At 47.4% G+C, this 25,010-nt stretch overlaps 1 protein-coding gene across 1 annotated transcript in view; it reads right to left on the reverse strand.

The window, feature by feature from the left end:
- LOC129383118 (uncharacterized) overlaps positions 1–25,010 on the reverse strand; it is a 36,179-nt gene that overhangs the window by 1,526 nt on the left and 9,643 nt on the right. Inside the window, exons 4-8 of the mRNA XM_072286916.1 lie at positions 16,487–16,554; positions 13,701–13,810; positions 11,932–12,000; positions 5,577–5,696; positions 1,873–1,949 (exon numbers count right to left, since the gene is read on the reverse strand). Of these exons, the coding sequence (XP_072143017.1) occupies positions 1,873–1,949; positions 5,577–5,696; positions 11,932–12,000; positions 13,701–13,810; positions 16,487–16,554 (444 nt within the window). The remainder of the gene's footprint in view (positions 1–1,872; positions 1,950–5,576; positions 5,697–11,931; positions 12,001–13,700; positions 13,811–16,486; positions 16,555–25,010) is intronic.

Consider the following 25,010-nt stretch of genomic DNA (forward strand, 5'->3'; position numbering starts at 1 on the left):
AACGTTATATCTGTCCCTTAGGCTTAATCCTTCTCATGCCTTTTTTTTTTTCTTTTCTTCTGTGTTATTATCCTACTTTCAACACCTGTGGTTAGTACGGGTAGAGTGCACCGCCAATACAGAATGTCTGCTGACTTTACAATGTGACATCAATTTCTTCCTAACCGAGATTAGTTCAATGAACTATTTATTGGTTCCGTCGGATAACCGCTGTAAATATATTGGGCCATATTTCCTTACAACAGCGAGTCAGGAAATGCGCGCAGTTCATACCTTCTCGCTGTGTCGCTTTGCCAGCCGTTATGCCTCCCGCTCACCCTTTGAAAAGACTGAACGACGCTCTCGCGCGGCACGCCGGCCTTTTCCACTACCTTCCACGGATCGAATTCTCGTTTTTTGGAGCTCAACGCTTAGGCGCCCGTTCTTGCGGCGAGCGTCGGCGTAAGGTGAAGGCAAGCCCAGCGGAAGATGAAAGCGAAAGCGGATCGCAGTGGGGAAAGAAAGACGCAAGGAGAAAGGCGGAGGAGGAGGGTATGGCGAAAGGGTGAGAAGAAAAGCTTATAGTGCGGCGACGACGGCTACGAGATGGCGCCAGAGTGGCGCGCGTCGTCGGGAGGTCTGTTGGCGGTGGCTGCTGTGAATCACGCTCCCGCATCACCCACGCGCTGGCTCTTGCGATCTACAGATTATGCGAGGCACTCGCGCCGCACTTCCCTCCGTTTGCAACTTCGTCCGCGCCAGCCAATATATCACGAAATGAAAACACGTACAAAGCTGCGCTCAAGTTTCGCATTAGGGAGTATCGTAATCGTCGGTTAACCCCTTTTTTTTTTCAGGACTGCCACATCACTCGGCAACGTCGCCGAGTGCCGCAACGTCGGTTTCCGCAAATCTCAATCATGTCTTACAGTAGGATTGCATGCAACTGTCGAACATAATAGACCGGAGGTATACTTGGTTGGGCCATTATCGTTTTAAAGGCAGCGCAGAAAACACAAGCGCTCGTGTTTGCGTGGTTTAGTGGTTGTCTACGTCTCAACAAGTGCGCGCACTGCCTCTAAAATGACAACGGTCAAACAAGTAGCCCACCGATACCTTCTGAGCAAGTTCATTTCCGATTATTTGGGGCTCCCTCCCACCATCAGCGCTCGTCTTTGTGTGCTGTGTCTCAACAAGTGACGCTGCTCTTGAAACAATAATAAACAGCGTGGTTTAGGTACAAGGCTACAATACCACTGACAAAAATGGTCGTTGTAGTCCGCCGTCGTACTTGGTCCTATTGGCCGGCGCGTATTGCGGAGACAGCCCCAGGGCCTACATTATTTGCGATTTCGCTATTTTCTATAACCGAGAGGGATCCTTCACTGCAGTCCACACGCTCCATTATCTTCACAAAAGTAAACACAAAACAATGTTCACAAAGCTGTTAGTGTTACTCATTATGGACATATTTCGATGCGGGAGAGGTATTTAACAATGGGTTGCTTCATCTTTAAGCAAGCTGAAACATCATAACTAAACAAGGAGAAAATTGTGAACACGAACCACAGGACAAGTACTCTCCTATAGTGCGTCCTAGAACTGCTGTCGCCTAGTTGTTCTGTTTCAGCTTACACTGAAGGCAAGTATCTTTCATTCACAGAAAGCGGCAGTACCGTAGGTGCTGTAGGACGCTCGGCTCGAAACCAAATGACGTCGCTTTATTCTTAAGTATGAAATATTTGTGCCGATATGTGCCATGCCTATGAAAAGAGCCCAAGCACCTACGAATACGATTGCCCCATATCGTCTACCTCATAACTTCTGTGCATGGTAAAACAATTTAGCCACCACTGTCGATCACGTGACCCCTTGATCCGCGCATAGGCTCACCTTTGCTTATAGTTAATGTTTGGAGGCTTTGCCTGGTAGAATTTCTCTATGTCGCTGTCTTCTTTTCGGCAGAAGTTCTTGAAAACAACAGAGAAAGAAGAAGTTCTGGTTAAATGCCTATAAGACATCAAAGAATGCACTGTCTTCTAACGTTCAATTGAGCTATGAAAGTTGTGATAACTGGAGATTATCACGACTCTGAGGAAAAGGAAGGCTCAACCAATTGGAGCCACTTATGTAGCTGCAAACTCTGTCTTCCTAGCTTCGTAATGATGCCGGAATCGGGAACAGAAAATACAGTGTAAAAATGCACCGGTTAAGAAAGGGGTTCCGAAGAACTTTTCTACCGCGGATACCATAACTACCTCACTCAAGATGGACGTGTTAAGTGTGGAAAACCAGTGGTCGCCAGAAAGCGCCAAGACTCTTTCAGTTAACGTCAAGGGGAAAGGGCTGAGATAATCTCATGGATGGCGGAAATGAAAAGGAAATCTGCTGTGAGTAACTACTTAAGAGGAAAACACGAAATCAGGAAAGTACCAATTTATAATAACTCAGAAGGAAGCTCACAACTTTTCCAAGCGAGCTCAGGATTCAGCAAAATTTTAAACTGCCCAAAGAAGACAGCACATGAACAGAAACATAGACGCACACACAAAGCGCAGACTTCTAACTGGCTTTATTTCGTCAAGGCAGGTAATTTATACGGTTCTACAAAATAGAAAAACTAGGAACAATGGAACAATCATGATAAAATTGTGCATGAGGCAGTGCCTAAGTCAGGATGCCTTAGAACACGCACTTTTAAAACGAGATACAACAAGGAAGAAGAAGCATGTGCTTGCTGCGGTAAAGGTAGGGAAACGATGAGGCATGTTTTATTAGAATGCGAAGTTATCTGTCCAGCGGTCGATTTAGGCACTTCTGGCCTCCTTGAAGCGCTTGGGTTCAGCGAAAGTAAACATGTCCGCAGTAGAGGTTAGTAAGCGGTGATTGGGAGATCGGTGGAAGTAGGCAAACGACAAACAGCGGAGCCGTGCGAAAGCAAAGTTTCCAATAGGTGTTCGGAAAGTTTGGTGATCGGAATTTCTAGCGGGTTTTTTTTTTCTTCTCTTTACATTATTTATATACGTAGGACATTAAGCAATTTAATAAGAAGATTCTAGTGGCGCAACCCACCGGGGACGCTCGTAGCATCCGTCCATCCATCCGTGTGGCTCTACGACTCTATCAAAATTAGTTCTGAAGAAAGTCTCGGGAACATGGATCAAAATTAACGGATGGCCAAAGTGCACAAGTATCTGTAATTGAAAAGCGTGGACCCAGAATGGAGGCAAATTGGATAAAAAGAATGGAAAGAAAAAATACCATGGAGATTTACAAGAATGGGAAGAAGGAAATTAGAAGTGTGTTTGTGACTTTGTTTACAACCTCATTCAGGTGCAACTTGCATTTCACTTTTATATTGTTATGTTGATGAGTGTATAGGACTGTATGCTGTGGATTTCAGACCCTATGACGTGGTTCCTTCTCATTTTCTTACAAATATATATTTATATTGTTATTTGTGTTATGCGAAAGGGAGTAGACATCATCATTATAAGGCGACTACGTCTTTCTTTTATTCTGATTTCAACAAAGAAAAAAGAAGGAAACATCTGTACGATAACACAAAGCGCAGTGACTTGCTATTTTAGGCTCAAGCTGGTTACCTGAGGACGAAACATACCGCAGCAAATATTCACAACAAAATGAGGCATGTGTATGCTGCAACCAAAATCCGGGGACCACTCAGCACGTCCTAATGGAATGGGAAGGGAATCACCCCCTGAGACCCGCAGGTGACGTACACCTTCCCGGAGCGCTTGGATTTAAAGTGGACGGAAGCATCAACCGGCAGGAGACGTTTAGAGTATTAGTCAAAAAAAAAAAAAAACGCAGGAAGGAGGTTGATACAACCGGATCCGCTTAATCATAGGTGACGGTACAAAGTAAATAGAGAAGTTTTGAGGGGAAAAAAAGAAGGAGAGATATACAAAAATGCTAGAAAGAAAAGCATGTATAGCATACCTGGGAATAACCCAAGCAGGCTAGGTGACCATCTGTGACTAACCCGTTTAAAAGGGGACTCCAATATGGCATCATCGTTAATCATCATTATCATCATGTGCCACTAAATGCTGCTGATTTCATCCGCTCGGAATGCCTAAATATTGGCGCGATATTTTAAGAGATAATGGAAGCACACCGGCACAAAGCCCCGCGCGCACAGGCGGCGCGATTCTGAACACGTTCCAGCATTCGGCACTTGCTGTTAAATTGGCGATCCCAGACCGTACTGAAACGTACAGCACTTAATTTCCCTAGTGAGATGTGATGAGAAATATACGCCAAGGTACTTCAGTTCTGTCAAGGGGCACACTCTCTAAAAATATATCGAGTTAGGATAGGCGCAGGTTTGTGAGTAAATTACGTTTGCTGACATTTAGCAGTGTTTAGCAACATATTCAAATTTTTCAACAACCATTACTGTATACAATTCAAGTCTCTTTGAAGACACGACGCATCGCTTATGTTATTAATGCTACGATGCACTACAGTCTTCAGCATACGAACGTACGCTGGTCAATCATTCAACTATATTGTTACGCCTGCCGTTACTCATTTACAGTTACAAAAGCGCATTTATAAAAATGAGAGAAAGTAAGGGTCCAAGAACTGACCCTTGCGGAACACCAGAAGTGATGCCTGTGCCATCGGAACTACTCAAAACACGCTATCTCCATTCAGGAAGATAATTTTTAATCCAATCAAATATGGCGTCATCAGAACCAAGTAAAGATAGCTTGTGTAGCAATAGTGCATGCGACACCGCATCAAAGGCTTCCTTAAAGTCCAGGCACACACCATCCACTCGTTCGCCATCGATAAAAAAGTAGAGATGAGGTCATGGCTGAATTCTAGAAGCTGCGCTGTGCAAGACACATCAAATCGGAACCCGCGCTGACAAATTGTCAGATATTCATTATATTTGAGATTTTGACAGCGTCATAGATGATTGCTTTCATGAACTTGCAGCAAACGCTCGTCAGGCGTATAAGTCTCTTTTTCAGATGGGAATTCATGGGACCACTTTTCTTAATAGAGGTTACATTGGCTATAGTTCCAGCCTTGGAGCAGGGAACGCCACAGATAAGCGATTTAGCACCGCGGGGTGTCAAAGCTAAAGGTTTTCAGGTTTGGCTTGGGTTACGTTTCAGGCTTCTACATATTTTTCGGTTCGGCACAGGTTCAACTCCGCAGCAACACCATAACGGTTCAAACCGGTTATAGCCGGTTCATGAGGGTGCATAGAGGTTAGAAATTAAGGAGAACTAAAAGTCTTCGAAAACAACGCTTTCCAGCCTCAACCGCGAACATATCTGAGCGAGATTTAGTTCATTTCTACCCTTACGTGACGCGGACCGATGTCCCTTTGGTGTCTTTAATATTACGCAAGAAATTGAATGCAGTGTGATTCGAGGCGTGCAGGCGTAATGTGATTTGTTTTTTAAAACCCCAATAGTGCTCATTGCGCTGAAAACACATTTAATTCAATTTAGTGGCACACACACACGCGCGTGCGCGAATGTACACATGAATGCGGATGAGCGCCCTCGCATGCGCACATGTAAAGTGGCATGTCAGTCTGAGTCTCCACTTACACTTCCCAAACCGATGGCGAAAAGCTTGTCCAAGGTGATCTCCGGGTTGTCATGCAGGAATACTTTATCCGCGCCCGGCTTGCTTCTCTTTCTCCAACTATCAACCTTGGATATGAAGTGCTGCAGTGAATGAGAGCATTTTACAAGACTTTTACACGATTTTGAAGAAAGAGAAATCAAAAACACATTTCAAAAAATTCCTAAGCCCAACCCCTCCACCTTTAACGACGTTTTCTAGAAAAAAAAACTCCAATTTTTGTAACGCTATAAAAATATATTCCAGCATACCTACCGATATTTATTTAGTTCGCGGTGCAACGGGTACAGTGGTCAATTGCTCAGTTAGTTGTTTGCATGCACGCACACTATTCTTCGAGAACTCAAAGTTCTAAGAGGCGGCAAATGCGTCAGTGCATGAAATCTCAGAAGCTGTTTTTTTATAGGAAAAGCCGGTGACAAAGGTGCTGCTAGTGCACTATCGCTCGCATTGTCCAATAAAGAGATGTCGCCCCTGAATAAGCACATTTGAAAAAGTGTTGTGTACAATGCATGGCGATCTTTTTAATATGAAGAAAGTTTTTTTAGGCTGATTCTTAAAGTACAACGTATGTTGCTTGTCAGCACTCTTTCCTCCTTTTCTGAATACGTTTCTCGCACGGCTTCAGTTTACAAACTTCTACATTAATCAGTTGGCCTACATTAAGACGTCGCTATACCAAACATCTATCTGGCACAGTCCCTCCAACGACGAACAGCCGACTTGTATGCCCTTCGCACCAGCCAGCGGCGGCAGCAGTAAAGGTGCATGAAAACGTTCGCCGACGATTACGATACACTCCCCTAATGTGAAATTTGAGCGCAGCTCTATACCTGTTTTCCTTTTGCGATAGTCTGGCTGGAGCGGACAATCTGTCTGTTGCGGCACGTTGCAAGCGGCGCGAAGCGTGGCGCGAGTGCCTCGCTAATCGGGGGACGACGAGAAGCAGCGCGTGGATAACGCGTGGGCGCGATTCACAGCAGCCGCCGCAGACAGACCTCCGCTCATGCAGCGCTTTGTTTCCATACGGACGACGCGCGCTACTCTTGCGCCATCTTGTAGCCATCTTCGCCGCAAAGCCCGTCTTGCGCGGCACTTCGCTTTTCTTCTCGCCCTTTCGCCATACTCTCCTCCGCTGTCCGCCTCATGCTTTCACTGTAGCCTCTTTCCTCCTCCCGCTTTCCTCCTCGCGTTCTCTTCCCTATTGTCGGCTTTCATCTCCCACTGTGCTACGCGTTCGGTTCTTTCGCTGTGCTCGTTCGCTCGGCTATGAGGAACAATGCCGACGCCGACGCTCACCGCATGAATGGGCGCCTAACAGCTGTGCTCTAGAAGTAGTACATCGTCTTGTGAGATGGCACAAGAGTAATGTGTATTAAGGTTGCTCTATAAGCATATACATTAGCTCTGATGTACACAGTGGTTTCAATGCACGATTGCGCAATCTCAGATCGAGCCGCTGCGATAAGGAGTAGATAGGGTCGCTGAACGCACGCATGTGCAATGGTCATCGTCCCACCGTATATGCGTAGAAGACCGTGCCGGTGTCTGCTATCGAGCGCGCTGCAAAGACATACGCTCACACAGATGCGGACAAAAATTTTTTGTCCGCAACCGAAATTTTTTCGTGCTGTCCATGCACCGCCGACCAAAGCAACCCCCGACGCCGGAAATCATTCTGGATTTTGTCTAGAATGTCTTTTTCACGCTCGAAAAGACATTTCACTGCGAACATTGCGAACTCGGGCTGGATTTCGCGGTAACATCCATGCACCTGGAGTCGCCTAATACAAGGAGCCCCCTCCGAGCACAAAGGGCGTTTCGATGGCGAGCGGGCTCGTCGCGGCATATCGCGGAGGCCGCGGAATCTACGGAGCGCATGGATGTCAATTCTGAAACTTCATGGGTATAAAGTTCTCATAAACTTTTGATGCGAAAGGTGCATTGACATTTCCAAAGTTGGGCTTTAGATTTTCAATTGCGGAACTTCGTGGGTTTGATGTTATAAACATTTGGCACCAAAGGTTCATTGACTTTTCTAAAATGCTACATCGGAACATACAACGACACAAGCCAAATCAACACACTATCAGACAAGTTGACAAAGCACGCAGCGTAGTCCGATGAGACGAAACGTTGTGGTGGTTCATTTGTGCCGTCATGTCATTAAAAAAATCAACATTTTTTTTCACCTACGCCAAAGCATCCATGTCAAGATACTAAAGCCAGCCAAGGTAACTATGTCCTTATTTATTTTTTCTACTTTGACTTTTCTTTGCAAGGACACATTGAGCCTCTTCAATTTATTTATGTATCTTTTTTTTTTTGTTCTCGCTACCCTACCCGCGGGCTGCCAGAGCCAGCGAGAGCGCATGCCTTTTTCTGGTGTTGCCCCTACCACCGCGCGGCGCACTTCGGTGCGCGTTCGGTTTTCTTTGGCCGAGTGGATTTTCGCCTTCGAGAGTTTTGGACGCTTTCTAGCTAGTAGACTAGAAAAAGAAACAATGGTTGCTCGCCGCTCACCGCCATCACTGTGGGGACTCGACGGATTGCAACGCGTTCGCCTGAGCACAACCTCTCCGGAATATTTTGTCTCGGCGGTGTAGGATACAGAGCAGCATGCGTACGGTTCTTTGTGGGCCAAGCGTGTCACGTTTTCTTCGATATTCTTTCGGTAGCCACATTAGGTGCCCAAAGTAGGCATTCGATTGTGGCCAACATTCTTTCCTTTGCGTTTGTTCATTTCGGTGGCCCCGCCTCTCAAAAGAAAGAAAAAAATACATTGTTGCGACGCAGCCAATTTCTGCATGGTAAAAGTTCGATCTTATTACTTTTACGGTAAGTAATGGGCCACGGGACGCTTGAGTTGCCCGATACTCTTATGATATTATTGCGATAGCAATTATATGGACACTCCAAGCGCATTCCTGCCATCGCCGTCGCCCTTGTGTTTCGTATTAAGTCCAAGGGTGATAACACCGTGACCGCGCGCCGCATGGTGTATGTACGAGGGAAAGCGCGTGGTGTATGTGCGAGGAGAAAAGCGGGGAGCAAGCGCGCCGCCTTCCGGCGCGCGCTATACATCGGGGGAAGTGGAAGGACGGTGGCCGGGCCTTAGGATTCTGTAATCTGTGAATCTGTGATTGCGCAACGTGTTTATTTGCCTTCTTTGACACATTAAAACAGTGCCTTTTTCTTAGATGCATAGATTTATTGGACACCTATATGTATATTTAAATATCTTGTTGCGTGGTTTTGTGTATACGTGCAAGAGCTTTGTTTCCAGTGACACTTTGTTGCCCTTTATCAAGCTGTATCTTCGCATTTGTATATTCCATTATATCTTCACATTTATAATGTACGAGGGCGAGTCAAATGAGAGTGAGCCAACCCACCCCGCGCAATAATGGTTCGGTTCATTATCTGCGAGGCATGCGTGTAGCACACAAGCGTCTCCCATTTACAAAAATGGCATGCAGGTGTGAGGATAAATGTTCTTTAATACTCTCATACACTGGTTTGAACATGGTTGCGTGACGTAATGGACGCTCCAGAAGTTGAGCAGCGTGGTGTTGAGGTTTTTGACTGCTGAAGGTATTTCATAAAAAGAAATTAGTTGCCGTAGGGCTGCCGTGTACGTTGAACATCGGATTTCATTGGCCACTGTGAAGCGTTTGAGCGAACGGTTCAAAGAAGGAGGTGAAAGTTGCAAAGATGATCCTAGACCGGGCCAAAGTCACCATGCAGTCACCCCAAACACAATTGCAAAGGTTGATGAGCTGATTAGACAAGAACGGAGGATAAGCATTGATGAACTGGCAGAGCGTGCGAACATCAGCCACGCTTTTGTTCCCACCATAATTCATGAACATCTCGGTTATCGGTTCTTGGGTGCGCAATGGATGCACAAGATGTTGAACCCCCGCCAGAAGACGGAGAATTTCGGCACTACCTTGACTCATCTGATCTGGTGACAATGAGGATGACGACTTCTTGTCTGCAATATTGATCGGGGGCGAACCATGGTGCCACTACTACGAGCCTGAAACACGACAGCAAAGCTTACAGTGGAAACATTCGAATTCACCACCCCCATAGAAAGCAAAGGCCGTCATTTCCGCCGGAAAGGTGCTGTTGACTTTCTTAGATCGTCAGGGACCATTACTGATAGAATTTGTCAAATATTTAAAGAGTATCACTTGTTTCCGATATTGTGAAACGCCGGATCGGTTGCGTCTCGTAATCAAGAACAAACGACGTGGAAAATTTACCAACGGGGTCATCTTGTTCCGCGACATTTCCCGTCCCCGTGTCGCTGATGTGGTTAATACAAAACTGGCAAAGTTCAAGTGGGAAACGCTTCAACATCCGCCATACAGCTCAGACCTGTCGCCTTGCCGCTTCCAGATTTTGGGGTAATTGAAAAAAAAAAACAGCTCAAGGGAACCAGATTCGCGTCGGACGATGACGTGCAAGAGTCAATTGCAGACTTTTTGAAGCAGCAACCCAAGAAGTTTTATGACACGGGAATGACGCGACTCGTTAGTCAATAGGACAAATGTCTAATTGTTCATGCAGACTAATCTTAAATAAAGTACCCCGTCTGTCATATGTTCGCATTGGCTCACTTTCATTTGACTGGCCCCATATTTTGCAAAAGTTCTGGTTTTTATACGTGCTCTCTGTTGCGACTATAATTTCGTTTCAATTACTCACGATACACGACCGGTGACACCTGCTCCTGCGTAATATATTGGAGCAAAGGACAGCGTTATTGAGATATTTCATTGGCCGTTGCATATGTACAAGAATGTAAACAAGGTTCTTGAATGACAAAGTTTCATTATTAACATATTTGTCCTCAACTTGTTCATTTCATGGCCTTTACATTTTTCTAATCAGCGGCATGCACTGCTTTGCTGGTTTCGAACTGATATAGTTCTAAAGTTCGTGTGATATTTTCTTTACTTATTAAATGGACAAACAAATATCTCAAAAATATATCAGCATCTTTGGCAATGACAATGCAGTATGTATTTGATCCATAAATTCATGTATTTGATCCCTCGACAAATTGTTCAAGAGGAAGCTTTGGCTCGGGCCCAGTTCCGACGCGATCTATTCAAATACATGTAAAATGCAGAAACGCTTTTCTGAGATAACCCCTGGATCGCTTTTAATGACATTTGTTTCATTTGAGAGAGAAAGTTAAATTCTAGCGTCTGTTGGAAACGAAATTTCAATTTAGGGTCTGAATTTTGTTTAAAATATTTTGAAAATTTTCAAATTTCGAAAAAAGCTGAAGCACGACGTTTACAAATTAATTGCTCTGCATCAAGAACAGATATTGCGGTTCTGTAAACGGCATCTGGTAAAACACTCAAAGCGGACAAATTTGATACCTCAATTGGTATCTTACGTGAATTTGTTGCGTTGTGTACAAGGATTCTGGAAAAACCATATTTCCATCATATCAATTTTTTTTAGAATAATGTATAACAAAAGAATTTTGCCTGCTATAATTATACTATTAGATGCAGTTCACAGAATTTCGATATCATTTTTCGTTATTGAGTTACAGTTTTAAACTTCATAGCTTAGCTTTCTGAAAATTTACGATTCATGCCAATTTTTAATAAAGAAGTGACTGCCTAAATAAAGTATCCATAACAAAAACATCACTAGAATTTAAGTTTTTCTTATAATTGCAAGAAACCTCGTCAAATTTGGTGCAGTGGTTGCCGAGAAAAACGAATTCTCCTTCGACATGTATTTACATACGAACACCCGAGCTAAAGCTTCCTCTCAAGGAGGAGGCCGAGCTGCAAAGTGAGCCCCCCCCCCCCCCCCCCCAACGAAATTTCTGGCTACGCCACCGGGGTAGGATAGCGAGTCTAGACACCAGGTCTCAAAAAAAAAAAAGAACTGTCTGTAGCGTCAAAGCAAACAAGAAAGACCACAGTACATGCGCTAACTATCAACTGATAGTTGATGGCGCAAGTCCTGTCGTCTTTCTCGTGTCTGTGACCAGCGCTATGACTTCAGTTACTTAAATACCCCAGAGTGTCCTTGAGAAACTTCATTGCTCGCAATATAATTTCCGATCGAAGTGAGCAGCCGCCACTCATGCGGACAGCAGCAGAGGATTGAGGGACTGATAATCGCCCCGCGCAGCACGTGCATGGGTTACTCGTTCCTGCGCTACTGTCGGCGCTTTTCCTTCGCAACCGAGACGCGCAAATCACGGCACGTACGCCACACGCATCTACCCTCGTCGACATAGCCAACACACGAAGTTGGGGAGAAGGCAGCGCTCACCTCGTAGAGGAAATTGACGAGGTATGGCTCCCCCGGTAAGTAATCGTACTCCTCATCCATACCCCTGGCCTGCGTGAGAGAGACGACCAAACCGAGTCAAGCAGCGTGAACGACCTGTGAATGCATGGTAAATCAAACTGACTAGCCAGATAAATTATTCCGTCTATGCACACCCGCCAGACCCGCCCTTAGCTTCAATCTGTTGGTGCTCCGCCTCAAGTTCACCGCCGCGCTTTGCGAAACCATGGCGACCGACACAATAGACACGTACGAACGGAACACTGTGAGTTTATTTATTTTTTTCAATTCAGTACGTTCGCAATGCTCTAGCGGTGACAACCTTGCTCGAACCATTCGATGCATACCTGCTGATCCCCGAGGCAACAAATACGTGTAGATTTTCCCCACAGCCATTGCATTCGCGGAGGAAAGCAACCATGTATGGCGGCGGGCTCGGCGTTAAGCCAATAACGCACGCCTGCGTTGTAATCCCAAATTTATTTCAAACGTAATTATTAATTATTATTAAATAAAATGTTACATCGCGTATACGTCACTCGAATTTGCTTTCATGTAGTCAAGCCTTAAGCTCCTAAAAGTATTCACGTGGTAGTATGCCCCAACGTTTGTTGTTGTTGTTGTTGTTGTTTTCTTGCACGGTGTAGCGCGTTTTCGAAAGGAGGGGAAACCAGAAAGTTCAACGCCATGCTTTTCTCGCGATTGTTGTCGTATACCTTCTGGTGTGATGTTCTTTGTCCTCTGACAACCCGTACATAAAAAGAGCACATCGCATTGCCCGCACCGGTCACTAACACAGTATATCCCCCACAAGCCCATATACCGTTATTTTTCAGCAATCAGCTTTTTTCTGCGCACAGCACGAGACTGGAAGGGCCTGCCCACCGAAGTTGCCACAATCATCGACCCACTTGCATTCAAGCGGCTCACCGAAAACATCCCATGGTAACTTGTAGTAACTTCGTTTGCCATTAACCACCCACTCCCTCATGTAATGTCCCAGGAAGAGGCATTTGAGGGAATAAATAAATAAATAAATAAATAAATAAATAAATAAATAAATAAATAAATATGCCTTCTGGTGTGATGTTCTGCGTGCCCATATAAGTTATCGGCAAAAACACATTTGACTTGCGAACCAGCCATGTGTATTATGCAGCCTGACGGCAGAGCAGCGCGTCTATGCGACTCTGGTGGCGCTTTATATAAAGGAGTCAGCAGCATCGCTCAGCGCTTCTCATAATAAACCTCTCCTACAGGCGCTGCAATTGCTACCGATCGTGCCGACGAGAGCTGTGTGGACACGCCTAGCTGTGAGAAAGTTCCGAGTGCGCATTTTCACCTCATGAAAGGCCCCGTGCGTAACTTCCGAAACGAAGCATTGTCGCGCGCACGCTTCGGTGGCACGCATTTCTCGCCCCGTGCGGTGGTTGGCGACGAAAAATCATACGCTGCGCCACGACAGAAGAGGATCTGCCAGAGGCCACAATTACCTCGAAGACAGCGGGCATGCACTGTCGAGATTCCCAATAGGGAACTGCAAGCAGACATAGCTGCTGCAGATATATATACCCGTGCCAACAATGTGAGGATATGTTCTTCTTGTGCGGCATGAACTTCCTTTTGTAGCCGCTGGTTTAAAAGGTACCAGTGTAAACGGAGAAGGAGTGAGAAATACTGAAGGAGCTCGGGTGATAAGACACCGTAGTTAAGCGCATGCCAGGACCAGTGCAAAAAGCAAGCCTGTTTACCCCGATAGATCTGAGCATGGACTCTATGCAGGGACGACCGTTACTCCAAAGTTTGTCGGTGGCGAAGCCAAGGGTCTGTCGGTGATGACCGTTCTTTTCGTACAACACACCTGCGAAGAAAGCACATCGTGCATGTGAGTCGCGTGGTGTAGTCCGAACCAGGGCACCTTCTCAGCTCATATGGAGTCACAGGTGTAGCGAAAGCCGTAGTTCAATGACCCTTAATGCGAATAGCTTTCTTGGCATTGTCAGACCTGCTTCATATTTCCAACTATATAGCTATCCCACCGCGACTGCGGGCCGATGGCGATAAAACTATGGGCCGTTCACGTGGGCATGTGCCACTGGGTAAGTGCCGCTGTTCAATGAACCTCTTTGGCGCACACTTGTGTCACAGTGTATGTTCCACTGAGTATGCGTGGACTTGACGGCACCGCCACCAGAAGGCACAGCGTGCCCAGAGGGAAGCGCGAGAGGTGGGCCTCACGCCTCATACATAACGCGTTTCGGCTATTCACGTACTTGGACACTTATCGTAGGCGAGTTATCTTTTTCCGTAGGGCCTTGCTATGGGTACGCTGGGTGGTTGCCAAATAAATCTTCATCGTGCTGCTTTTTAGAACCGGCGAAACGTGCTTGCACACGCACGCGCATGAGGTGGCTCAGTGCACGGCGATGCCGTTGTGCGCTGCTTTGGTGGACTAATTTCGAAGGATTGGGTGGAACCAGGCGCCCAAAATTAATCCGGAGCCCTCCACAACGGCGCCACACATAAACCACCACTGTGCGATTTCGCGAAGTTAAAGGACTCCTCACCATGGTTTGGATATTGCCAACAGAGAAGCGCGGTGGTTGCTGTCGCGAGTTCATTTGATTTCGGTGTTTTCTTTTTTTTCATGACAACCTTGAAATTCTAGAAAAATAAAGAAAAAAAGTATACCAAATTGAAAATATTGAATACAGAAAGCGAACAAACTTTTGACATCAGAACGTGTTCGATAGGAACATTAATTTATAATTTATCTATTTATTTCTAATATATGTTTATTAAACACAACAGAAGATATACCGCACTTGTCAAGATGAGTGCAAACAGCACCGTTGGTCCCTTCCTACCTCGTATGTGTCTTTTTTTTTTCGTTTTTTTATAGATAGCTTGGCTCATGCATGCTGGGACTGCCTGCTTATAGCATACATGGGGCAAAACCTTCCGAGGCTTCAGCTACAAGGCCATGAACATTTACTTCAAACAAGCCCTGCAGCTGACCTAGTTAGCGGTTTGAGCTTTTGCTTCGGTGCTCTTCAGACGTCAGCTGAAGGTCGTTCTGAAGCACTTCGCTTACGAACGCTTTCACTTCTGCAGTGATGTATATTCGCTCACCACCACCATATTGTACTACGTGCCGCGATCGGTCAATAGGATGATCCTCCGCCATGGTCATAAGTGGCGTTGGCTAGCAATCCCGGGTGGTTCGATCTCGTACAAATAAATAACCAAGAATGAGGACGTGGGAACAGCCGCCGCCGAAGCAGAATTGGTAATGCAACGCGTACATTTAATGCGGATGTTGTGGTTCACTCCCACCGATGGCAAGTTTTTCTTTCGTCTACTTTCATTTCCGTTTAGCTTAGCATTCCTACACTTCAGTTCCCACTACGAATAACTTTCTCTATTCTTTCCTTGGCTTCATTATCTGTTGGCTTCATATGTTTGTGCCCACCGATAATCGGGCCCCTCGGTTCCCCGTCTCGTTCATGTCGTATTACAGAGGGCAAAAAATAAAAACGAATAAGAGGGATAACGAAGGTCGCGATTGTGAAGTGGTTAGCCCTGGGTGCAGAACAGTAGCACTGATAGGAACTGTTTGCTGAAATCTGTGATTTCAATAGAGCTGTAATCCTCCGCCGCGATTGCTCGTCGTATCACGTACCTGCACGAACGTGCAACTCAGCTGCAGCATTGTACGCTTGCTTTGCTGCACGCCGTCGTGAGCGCATCCGAACCGGGATGCGTCTGCCATAAATACGCGTCTCTCGCGGGGAGTCGCGTGTACTTTTTGCACCCTTTGGGGAGCATCTCCTCTCCGAACGATGACAGTCTGTCTCGCGCGTACTTTCATTAATGCTGATATCCCGGTACTTTCTGGTCTTGATTGGCATACGCATATCCACGTGACATATATCGTTCCTGACAGGGTAGTATCGACAGTTCCTGACAGGAATTTCCGATGGTTTTCTGTCCTGGATACAAAACCTTTTCTTTTTCAGAGTGCAGGCGACGGGAATATCTCTGCAATCGATATATATTGACGCACGTGCCTCGGCGGCACCATTTCTCACATCTCGCACATTTCCCACCTTAGAGGGTGCCGTCTCCTTAAATGGCGCTTAATGCTACCAGGATAAATATCTCATTCGAGCTTGCACCCTTGGTTAGTGTGCTGCGTAAAACCCGATGGTTGAGCATAATAAGATTTGTAGCCTGAGTCATTTGATGCAGGACAGGGACCACAATGAGATAAAAAAAAAATTCTGCTGCTTTGTTTCCCGGTGGACTTATTTAGGCTAAGTATGACCATAATCTTAATGACGATGGCAGCTTTGAAACCGAATCGTTGCGCAGCATTTATTGAATATTTATTGACAGTTCCCGTTGTTTACACAGGTGCACATGCATAGGGGTATACCGAAGCATGGTCGTCAATGCTGTAGCTTTCACACTGCCGACAAGCGAAAGCTCACATTGAATATTGCTCATGCAGAAGAACGTAAGTCCATATACTTACCCCGTCGCGACATCATTGACATAACTTGTCGGAGCACGCCAAACCAGAATATGGGCAAATCCAGCGGACTGCAGTGAAAAAAAGACTCCGTGAGCTATTTGATATCGTGGACGCGATAGGCATTGCTTCTGGAGATACGGCACATTGCATGTGCGGTAGGTTTTTATAAAAGAAGCTCCAAAAAGTTATAAAGGGCAACCAAAGCGGAATCCATACGTCGCCGCTCGGTCTTACCGTCCTTGATTTTAAAGTGAAGCTTTCTTTGCCTTTTTCGCCAACTTTTGCGCTGCTTCTGTTGCTGTTTCCTTGCTAGCCGCGTCGAGGGGGCGGTAGGATGGGGTCATGACGTTTATATAGGTGGCAGGTGCGTGGCAGAGTGGATAGGCGCCGAGAGAAACTCGTTTGGAGCTTTCCACCGCGTCGAATGTGCACAATGCCTTCTGTAGCTGCCTGGGCGTCGCCACAATACCCTCTTGACGGCTGTAATTATCCGTGACCCTTCGCAAAAGCATTGCAGAAACTGCAGTGCTTAACTTTATACTAACGCGCAACCGTCCATAGGGGCAGTATATAGAATGGTAGAGAGGAGGCAGATAATGGGTACAACCGACGCAGCCATAAAACTCTTGGCGCTCTTCGCTCGTAACTCGCATACATGGCGGAAGTGCGGGAGAGGGAAAAGGCAACGTCGGATGGTGAAGAAACGCTACTACTGCTACTGCTACTGCGTGCCTCGATGCGCGCGCCTCCGGGGCACCCTAGCTACTCGTACTGCTGGACAAGACAGCGGTCGCGTACAAACGGGATAAATTTAAGTTCAAGCGGTTCAAGGTACGGTACGGTACGTTTCTGCTATTTCAGAAAAACAAACACCATGCAAATTTGTCCAGCGGACAACTGACGCACGGCGTGCAGACTCAAAGCCGCATTAAAGGACCTCAGCGCCTCGGTGACATCGTAGCACCGTAGAGTCTAGGCGACGCACATGAATTCAACACTTATGTGCCCGCCGTCATAGCTATGCGGCTGTGGCTTTACTCGAGGTTGCGGGTTCGATCCCGACCGCGGCAGCCACATTTGGACGGGAGCGAAATAGAAAAATGCTCGTGTGCGTGGGTTTAGGTGTTCGTTAAAGAAACCCAAGGGGTTAAAATTAATCCGTGTCTGCCACTACGGCATAACCCAAAACCCGATCATGACTTTGGCACATACAGCCCCATAATTAATGTAAAGTCTAACACTTCTGCCCCATGTTATGTGTCGTGTAAGGCAATGACGATACTAAGCTTCCTGGAGGATATGAACAATGGCCCACAGCAACGCCTCAAGCGATCACGGCTCGCTACGCGTTCTGTGACAGTAACAGTACCAGTGCACGCAAGGTAACATTTACCATCTGCTCACCATTGTCGTATTGTACTAAACGCTGAAGAAACGATACATTTCCCATTAATGTCACCACTGATTATCGTCAATGAATCCCACAGTGCATGGGATCCGCACCATTTCTTTAACTTCATTCTATAGCTGAGTTCTGTCTTTTTATCATGGCAGTAGTGTGCGTGGCTCGAAATCACGCGGAGAAATAGCTTCTGCTGTTAAAGTAACACCGAAAACAATATTGTAGTTGACTTATCTGCTTCCGAAAATTTCATTGCATACTTGTTACCCAAGACGATTTTGCGGGTTCGACGGTGCAACGTCTTGTCGTGTAGTGTGCGTCAAAGCCATTATTTCGCAAAAAAAAGGGGGGGATACGTCCGTGCCATGCATGCTGCCATAGGCGAAGAGTTCTCATTTTTCCAAAGGGAGCTGGGGCCCGACCAGCTTTCCGAACAATATATTGTTGCAATCGGGTCGCAAGCCCCAAGGGTAGCGTTGGCCTGGCGGCCTGGGGCACAACTGGAAGCATCCGAAGGTCCTGGCAAAGCATGAGTCGACTGCTAACAGAACAACTTTTTTATTCTAGCATCGCAAAAGAGCGGCCGGTCAGGTCGACCGAAGTGGAGAGACGGGAGATCACGTTACTCAACGGAAGAAATCGGAGCCTCTCTGTTGGCGTCCGGGAGCAGCTGCTTTTATACTCTCGGAGTCGAGGGCAAGAAGGAACGTCTCTCGATGAGGCCACGTGACGGCGGCGCTTGCGCACGTTGAGACTAGAAGGTGACGCATCCGCCGGGCCGGCGCCGGTCAGACCTCCTCGCTTCACACTTGGGGAGCTCCTTGGGGTCACACTTGGGGTCTGCAGCCATTGGAGAGGGCAGTAATCCGTCTCAATGATAAACCTCGAGCCGGCTAGGTAGCATGACAATTTCTGAACCGCCCACACGAGACACGCACACTCTTTCTTGGTGGCGCTGTACGCCTGCTCACGACTTGTCAGCTTACGACTAGCATACAGGACGGGGTGTTCCACTTCTCCATTTTCCCGTTGGCACAGTACAACGCCCATGCCTCGCTCACTAGCATCGCACTGAACAACGAACCCTTTTGTATAGTCTGGCGATCGTAGCACAGGCTGGCTTGTTAGGGCGCTCTTTAGGGCGCTAAAAGCTCTTTCCTTTGTCTCGTCCGAGACGACTGTTTGGGGCTCTGTTTTTCCTAGAGCATCCGTCAGGGGAGCCGCGATATCAGAGTACCTGGGGATGTACCTCTGATAGTAGCCGGCGACACCTAAGAACGACCGAATATCGGTCTTCGTGCGCGGTTGCGGGAAGTCTCGCACAGCGGCCACCTTTATTTCAGAGGGGCGGCGACGACCCCGACCAATCACGTGAGCGAGGTAGACAACCTCGGCCTGTGCTAACTGGCACTTGGGAGCCTTGACTGTCAAGCCCGCTTCGCGCAGGCGGGTTAGCACTGCCCGCAAGTGTGCCATATGCTCAGACCAGGATGCGGAGAATATCGCTACGTCGTCTAAATACGGTAAAGCGAATTCTTGCTGTCCCCGCAACACTTTATCCATGAGGCTTGAAAAACAGTATGGCGCGTTCTTCAAACCAAAACTCAACACTTTAGGACGGAATGTTCCCATTGGTGAAATGAACGCCGCATACCTACTAGCGTCTTCTGTAAGTGGAACCTGCCAATAACCCCTCACAAGATCTAGGGTGGAAATAAACTGAGCGCTACTAACTTTCTCAAGGCGCTCCTCGATGTTAGGGATCGGATAAATTTGATACTTAGTGATGGAATTAAGCCTGCGGTAGTCGACGCAAGGACGAGGTTCCTTGCCCGGTACCTCAACTAAAATCAAAGGGGAGGTATAATCACTAACCCGCCTCAATAACACCGAGCTGTAGCATTTTCTTTACCTCAGCCTCCATAATATCGTGCTGGCGGGGTGACACCCGGTACGCCTTGGGTCGTACTGGCTCTGGGGAGGTAAGTTCTATGTCATGAGTAAGGACAGAAGTCCTACCAGGCCTCTCAGAGAATTGACCTTGAAACTCTTGTAAGAGCTGGTGTAGTTCGGTTTTCTGCTCAGGCGACAGCGGTGCTTTACCGATTAGGTCACTAATGACTTCATCGGTGTCTTCCCTGTTCGTCACTGAGCCTAGTCCCGGAAGCTCGACCAGAAGCTCTTCGGGAACGTTTACCATCATACACACCACTGCTTCCCGTTGCTTATAGGGTTTGAGCAGATTACAGTGGTAAACTTGCGGTGCTTTCCGTTTTCCTGGCAGACTCACCACGTAGTTGACGTCCGACAGTTTTTGAACGATCCGTGCTGGGCCCTCCCACTGCACGTCGAGTTTGTTTTTTAGCGATGTGCGCAATATCATTACCCCTGCCTTCCCACGATTCTCGCAGCATGCGAAGCGGAGACCAAAGCGAGCGACCGTACACCAGCTCAGCTGGCGAAAACCCCGTAGCAGCATGCGGCGCGGTCCTTAATGCAAACATCACCCCAGGCAGACACAGCTCCCAGTCAGTTTGTTGTTCAAAACACAATGCTCTCAACACGCGCTTCATGACGGAGTGGAGCTTCTCAACGGAATTCGACTGTGGGTGGTACACTGAGCTGTGTAACAGCTTTACCCCACACCTTTCGAGAAAAGTTGTCGTCAAAGCGCTAGTAAACACTGTGCCCTGATCAGATTGAATTTCCGCAGGAAAACCAACTCGCGCAAATATGGACAGTACTGCATTCACTATCTCAACTGAGCTGAGTTCTTTAAGCGGCACTGCTTCAGAGAACTTTGTTGCTGGGCAGATCACAGTCAAAATGTGTCTGTACCCCGTGGTTGTTACCGGCAGAGGTCCCACTGTATCAATAACGAGCCGTCTAAAAGGCTCCGTAATGATAGGTACCAACTTCAACGGCGCCCTCGATTTGTCCCTTGGTTTGCCCACCTGCTGACAGGTGTCACATGTCCTCACAAAGTGTTCTGCGTCCCGAAAACACCCTGGCCAATAGTACTATTGCAAGAGACGGTCCTTAGTTTTCTTAACTCCTAGGTGTCCGGACCACGAACCCCCATGCGACAAGCGCAACAGATCCTGACGGTAGCACTGAGGCACGATCAGCTGACCGAACTCCACTCCCCTGCGGTCTAGATACTTCCGGTACAGGACCCCACCTCTTTCCACAAAACGAGCATTTTTCTTGGCGATACCTTCCTTGACATTGCAGCGTATGTTTTCTAGGCTGCCATCCTTTTTTTGCTCGGCTATCAAAGCCGACCGGCTGACTTTTAGCAACCTATTAAGTCCGTCTGACGTAGGCGCGATGAGCAAATCTGCAGATAGCTCTTCTAACTTTCCCGTGTCGGGCATTTCCTCTCCAGTATCTGGTGCCTTCAACGCTACAGGCTCAATTTTATTCAGTTCGGACGTGCTCTGAATATCAGCTTGCTGCGCCTCTGACCCTTTCTCATTGTTCGACAACGTCGGCCCCGCAACTACCGCCTTTGCAGCGAGCTCCCGAACCTTCGATCTGGTTAACGCCTGAACGCTAGCCTCACCAAACAAAAGCCCCTTCTCGCGCAGGAGGTGATCGGACCTGTTCGAAAATAGGTACGGGTACTGGGGGGCAGCATAGATGACACTGCGGCCTCCGTCTCAAGCGCTCCGAAAGGTCCTTCAATAAGCACTTTTGCTACGGGCAGACAGACGCTATAAACTTCCACGGCTTGCTTGATCCATGCGCACTCGCCCGTGAACATATCGGTTTCCACGTAAGAGGGGTGAACTACATCCATTGTAGCTGCGGAATCGCGAAGCACTCGGCACTCTTTCCCGTTCACAAGGAGGTCTCGCATGTAAGGCTCGAGAAGCTTCATGTTCTCGTCAGTGCTGCATAATGACAAAAGCACGACTTTTGTTTTTGTTTCCGGAGACTGCGCCGAAAAGTGACCGGGCTTCTGGCACGTATAACACACGCGCGCTTGCCTCGTCTCGAACCGCTTTCTGCGTTCGGCATCGGCTGCCGCCGTCTCTTTACGTTCGGTCGGACTGCTTTCACTCACATCCGCACTACGTGTGTCCCCCCTTGCTCTCATGGGTGTGAACTTCGGCCTCTCAAACTTGGAGCCAAATTCACCCTTTTGACCGTCCTTAGCTCCGCGAGCCCGACGCGTCACAAACTCCTCGGCTAGCTCGGCGGCTTTCTGGCCTATCCAAGACCCAGTACCGCACGTTCTCAGGTAACCGACTATAAAACTGTTCCAGCCCGAAACACTGCAGAACTTTCTGGTGGTCACCAAACGCTTTCTCTTCTTTGAGCCACTCGTGCATGTTTGACATAAGCCTGTAGGCAAACTCTGTATATGACTCACTTTTGCCTTTCTCATTTTCCCGAAACTTCCGACGGAACGCCTCCGCTGACAGCCTGTACTTTTTTAGCAGACTCGATTTCACTTTGTCGAAATCCTCTGCCTCCTCTCTCTTCAAGCGAGCGCCTACGTCGACCGCCTCGCCGGGTAACAAAGTGAGCAAGCGCTGTGGCCACGTTTCCCGAGAGAACCCCTGCTTCTCGCACGTTCGCTCAAAGTTAACCAGGAACAAACCAATGTCCTCTCCAAGCTTAAACGGCCGCATCAGGTCAGTCATTTTGAACAATACTCGTTCTCCTGCACCGTGTGCCTGACTTCCATTACGAGCACGTTCCATCTCTATCTCGAGACGCTTCATTTCCAAAGCGTGTTGACGGTCGCGCTCTTTTTCTTGTTGCTCTCGCTCTTTCTGTTCTTTAAGTTCGCGCTCCTCTTTCTCTTTCTGTTCTTTAAGTTCGCGCTCCTGTTTCTCTTTTTGCTCTTTAACTTCGCGCTCCTAACTTTTTGCCCTCTCCTCAATGGTCTCAAGGCATTCCGACAGCTCGTCATCCTCAGCTTCTAACTCAAGAATAGCCCTTAGCAGTTCTGGTTTTCTGAGTTTCTCTGAGACATCCAGACCCAACTCTCTTGCAAGCTCCAGCAATTTCGGTTTGCTCAACGACTTCAAATCCATGGCTGCTCTGAATGCTGCTTTCTCTACTGCCTACTATCGTCTTGCCGCAAACTAACCCGGCAGCAACGACAACCACAATTACCAGCTCTGTTTCTGACGCTAACAAAAGCCTGGCAAAACTCAGACGAAGAAAGTCCCGCACTCACCAAACCTCGCAGCCAAGAATTCAGCGCAGTCGTTCCGCTGCAGGCAACCAGTCATCACACAGGGCTCGTTGCACTACTCCCGGATGGTCGTTGTGCTGCTCAGCATACAGTCAACCGCGTATCTTCGCTGCTGGCCTCCGTTATCGCGATCTCACCGCTGGCAGACAGTTGTTGCAATCGGGTCGCAAGCCCCAAGGGTAGCGTTGGCCTGGCGGCCTGGGGCACAACTGGAAGCATCCGAAGGTCCTGGCAAAGCATGAGTCGACTGCTAACAGAACAACTTGTTTATTCTAGCATCGCAAAAGAGCGGCCGGTCAGGTCGACCGAAGTGGAGAGACGGGAGAGCACGTTACTCAACGGAAGAAATCGGAGCCTCTCTGTTGGCGTCCGGGAGCAGCTGCTTTTATACTCTCGGAGTCGAGGGCAAGTAGGAACGTCTCTCGATGAGGCCACGTGACGGCGGCGCTTGGGCATGTTGAGACTAGAAGGTGACGCATCCGCCGGGCCGGCGCCGGTCAGACCTCCTCGCTTCACACTTGGGGAGCTCCTCTCCCCGGCTGCCGCACCTTGACAAGCGTGGGCACCAACATGCACACACACACACACGCACACACGAATACACGTGGCATTGAAATATGCCTGGACGCGCTTGGCGGGGAGGCGTTGCGGCAGCGCTGAACGGGCCAAAATGTCCGCCGCTTTCAAAGAAGCCCCAGCATCCGTTGCATCCGCGCCGGCTATACCGCGCGTCGTAGGCGAAACGTAACAATATATATATATATATATATATATATATATATATATATATATATATATATATATATATATATATATATTATGAACAACAATCTTATGGGCATCATTAAGGAATCTGCAATAGAAGTCGGTGGTCACTTCGTAAGACAGGATGCCAGTAATCTATCGCAGGAGACGAAAGATCTTATCAAGAAACGCCAATGTATGAAAGCCTTTAACCCTACAGCTAGAATGGAACTGGCCGAACTTTCAAGTTAATCAACAAGCGTAAGACAGCTGACATAAGGAAGTATAATATGGATAGAATTGAACATGCTTTGAGGAACGGAGGAAGCCTAACAGCAGTGAAGACGAAACTAGGAATAGGCAAGAATCAGATGTATGCGTTAAGAGCCAAAGCCGGCAATATCATTACTAATATGGATGAGATAGTTCAAGAGGCTGGGGAGTTCTATAGAGATCTATACAGTACCAGTGGCACCCACCACGATCATGGAAGAGGGAATAGTCTTGAGGAATTTGAAATCCCAGAAGTAATGCCGGAAGAAGTAAAGAAAGCCTTTGGAGCTATGCAAAGGGGGAAGGCAGCTGGGGAGGATCAGGTAACAGCAGATTTGTTGAAGGATGGTGGGAACACTGTCCTAGAAAGATTGGCCGCCCTATATACACAATGCCTCATGACCTCGAGTGTACCGAAATCTTGGAAGAACACCAACATAATCTTAATCCATAAGAAAAGGGACGCCAAAGACCTGAAAAATTATAGGCCGATCAGCTTACTGTCCGTTGCCTACAACGTATTTATTAAGGTAATCGCAAATAGAATCAGGAACACCTTAGACTTCTGTCAACCAAAGGACCAGGCAGGATTTCGTAAAGGCTACTCAACAATAGACCATATTCACACTATCAATCAGGTGATAGAGAAATGTGCGGAATATAACCAACCCGTATATACAGCTTTCATTGATTACCAGAAAGCGTTTGATTCAGTCAAGACCTCAGCAGTCATGCAGGCATTACGGAATCAGGGAGTAGACGAGCCGTATGTAAAAATACTGAAAGATATGTATAGCGGCTCCACAGCCACCGTAGTACTCCATAAAGAAAGCAATAAAATCCCAATAAAGAAGGGCGTCAGGCAGGGAGATACGATGTCTCCAGTGCTATTC

This window comes from Dermacentor andersoni, chromosome 3 (genome assembly GCF_023375885.2).
Source record: "Dermacentor andersoni chromosome 3, qqDerAnde1_hic_scaffold, whole genome shotgun sequence".
Classification (NCBI taxonomy): domain Eukaryota; kingdom Metazoa; phylum Arthropoda; class Arachnida; order Ixodida; family Ixodidae; genus Dermacentor; species Dermacentor andersoni.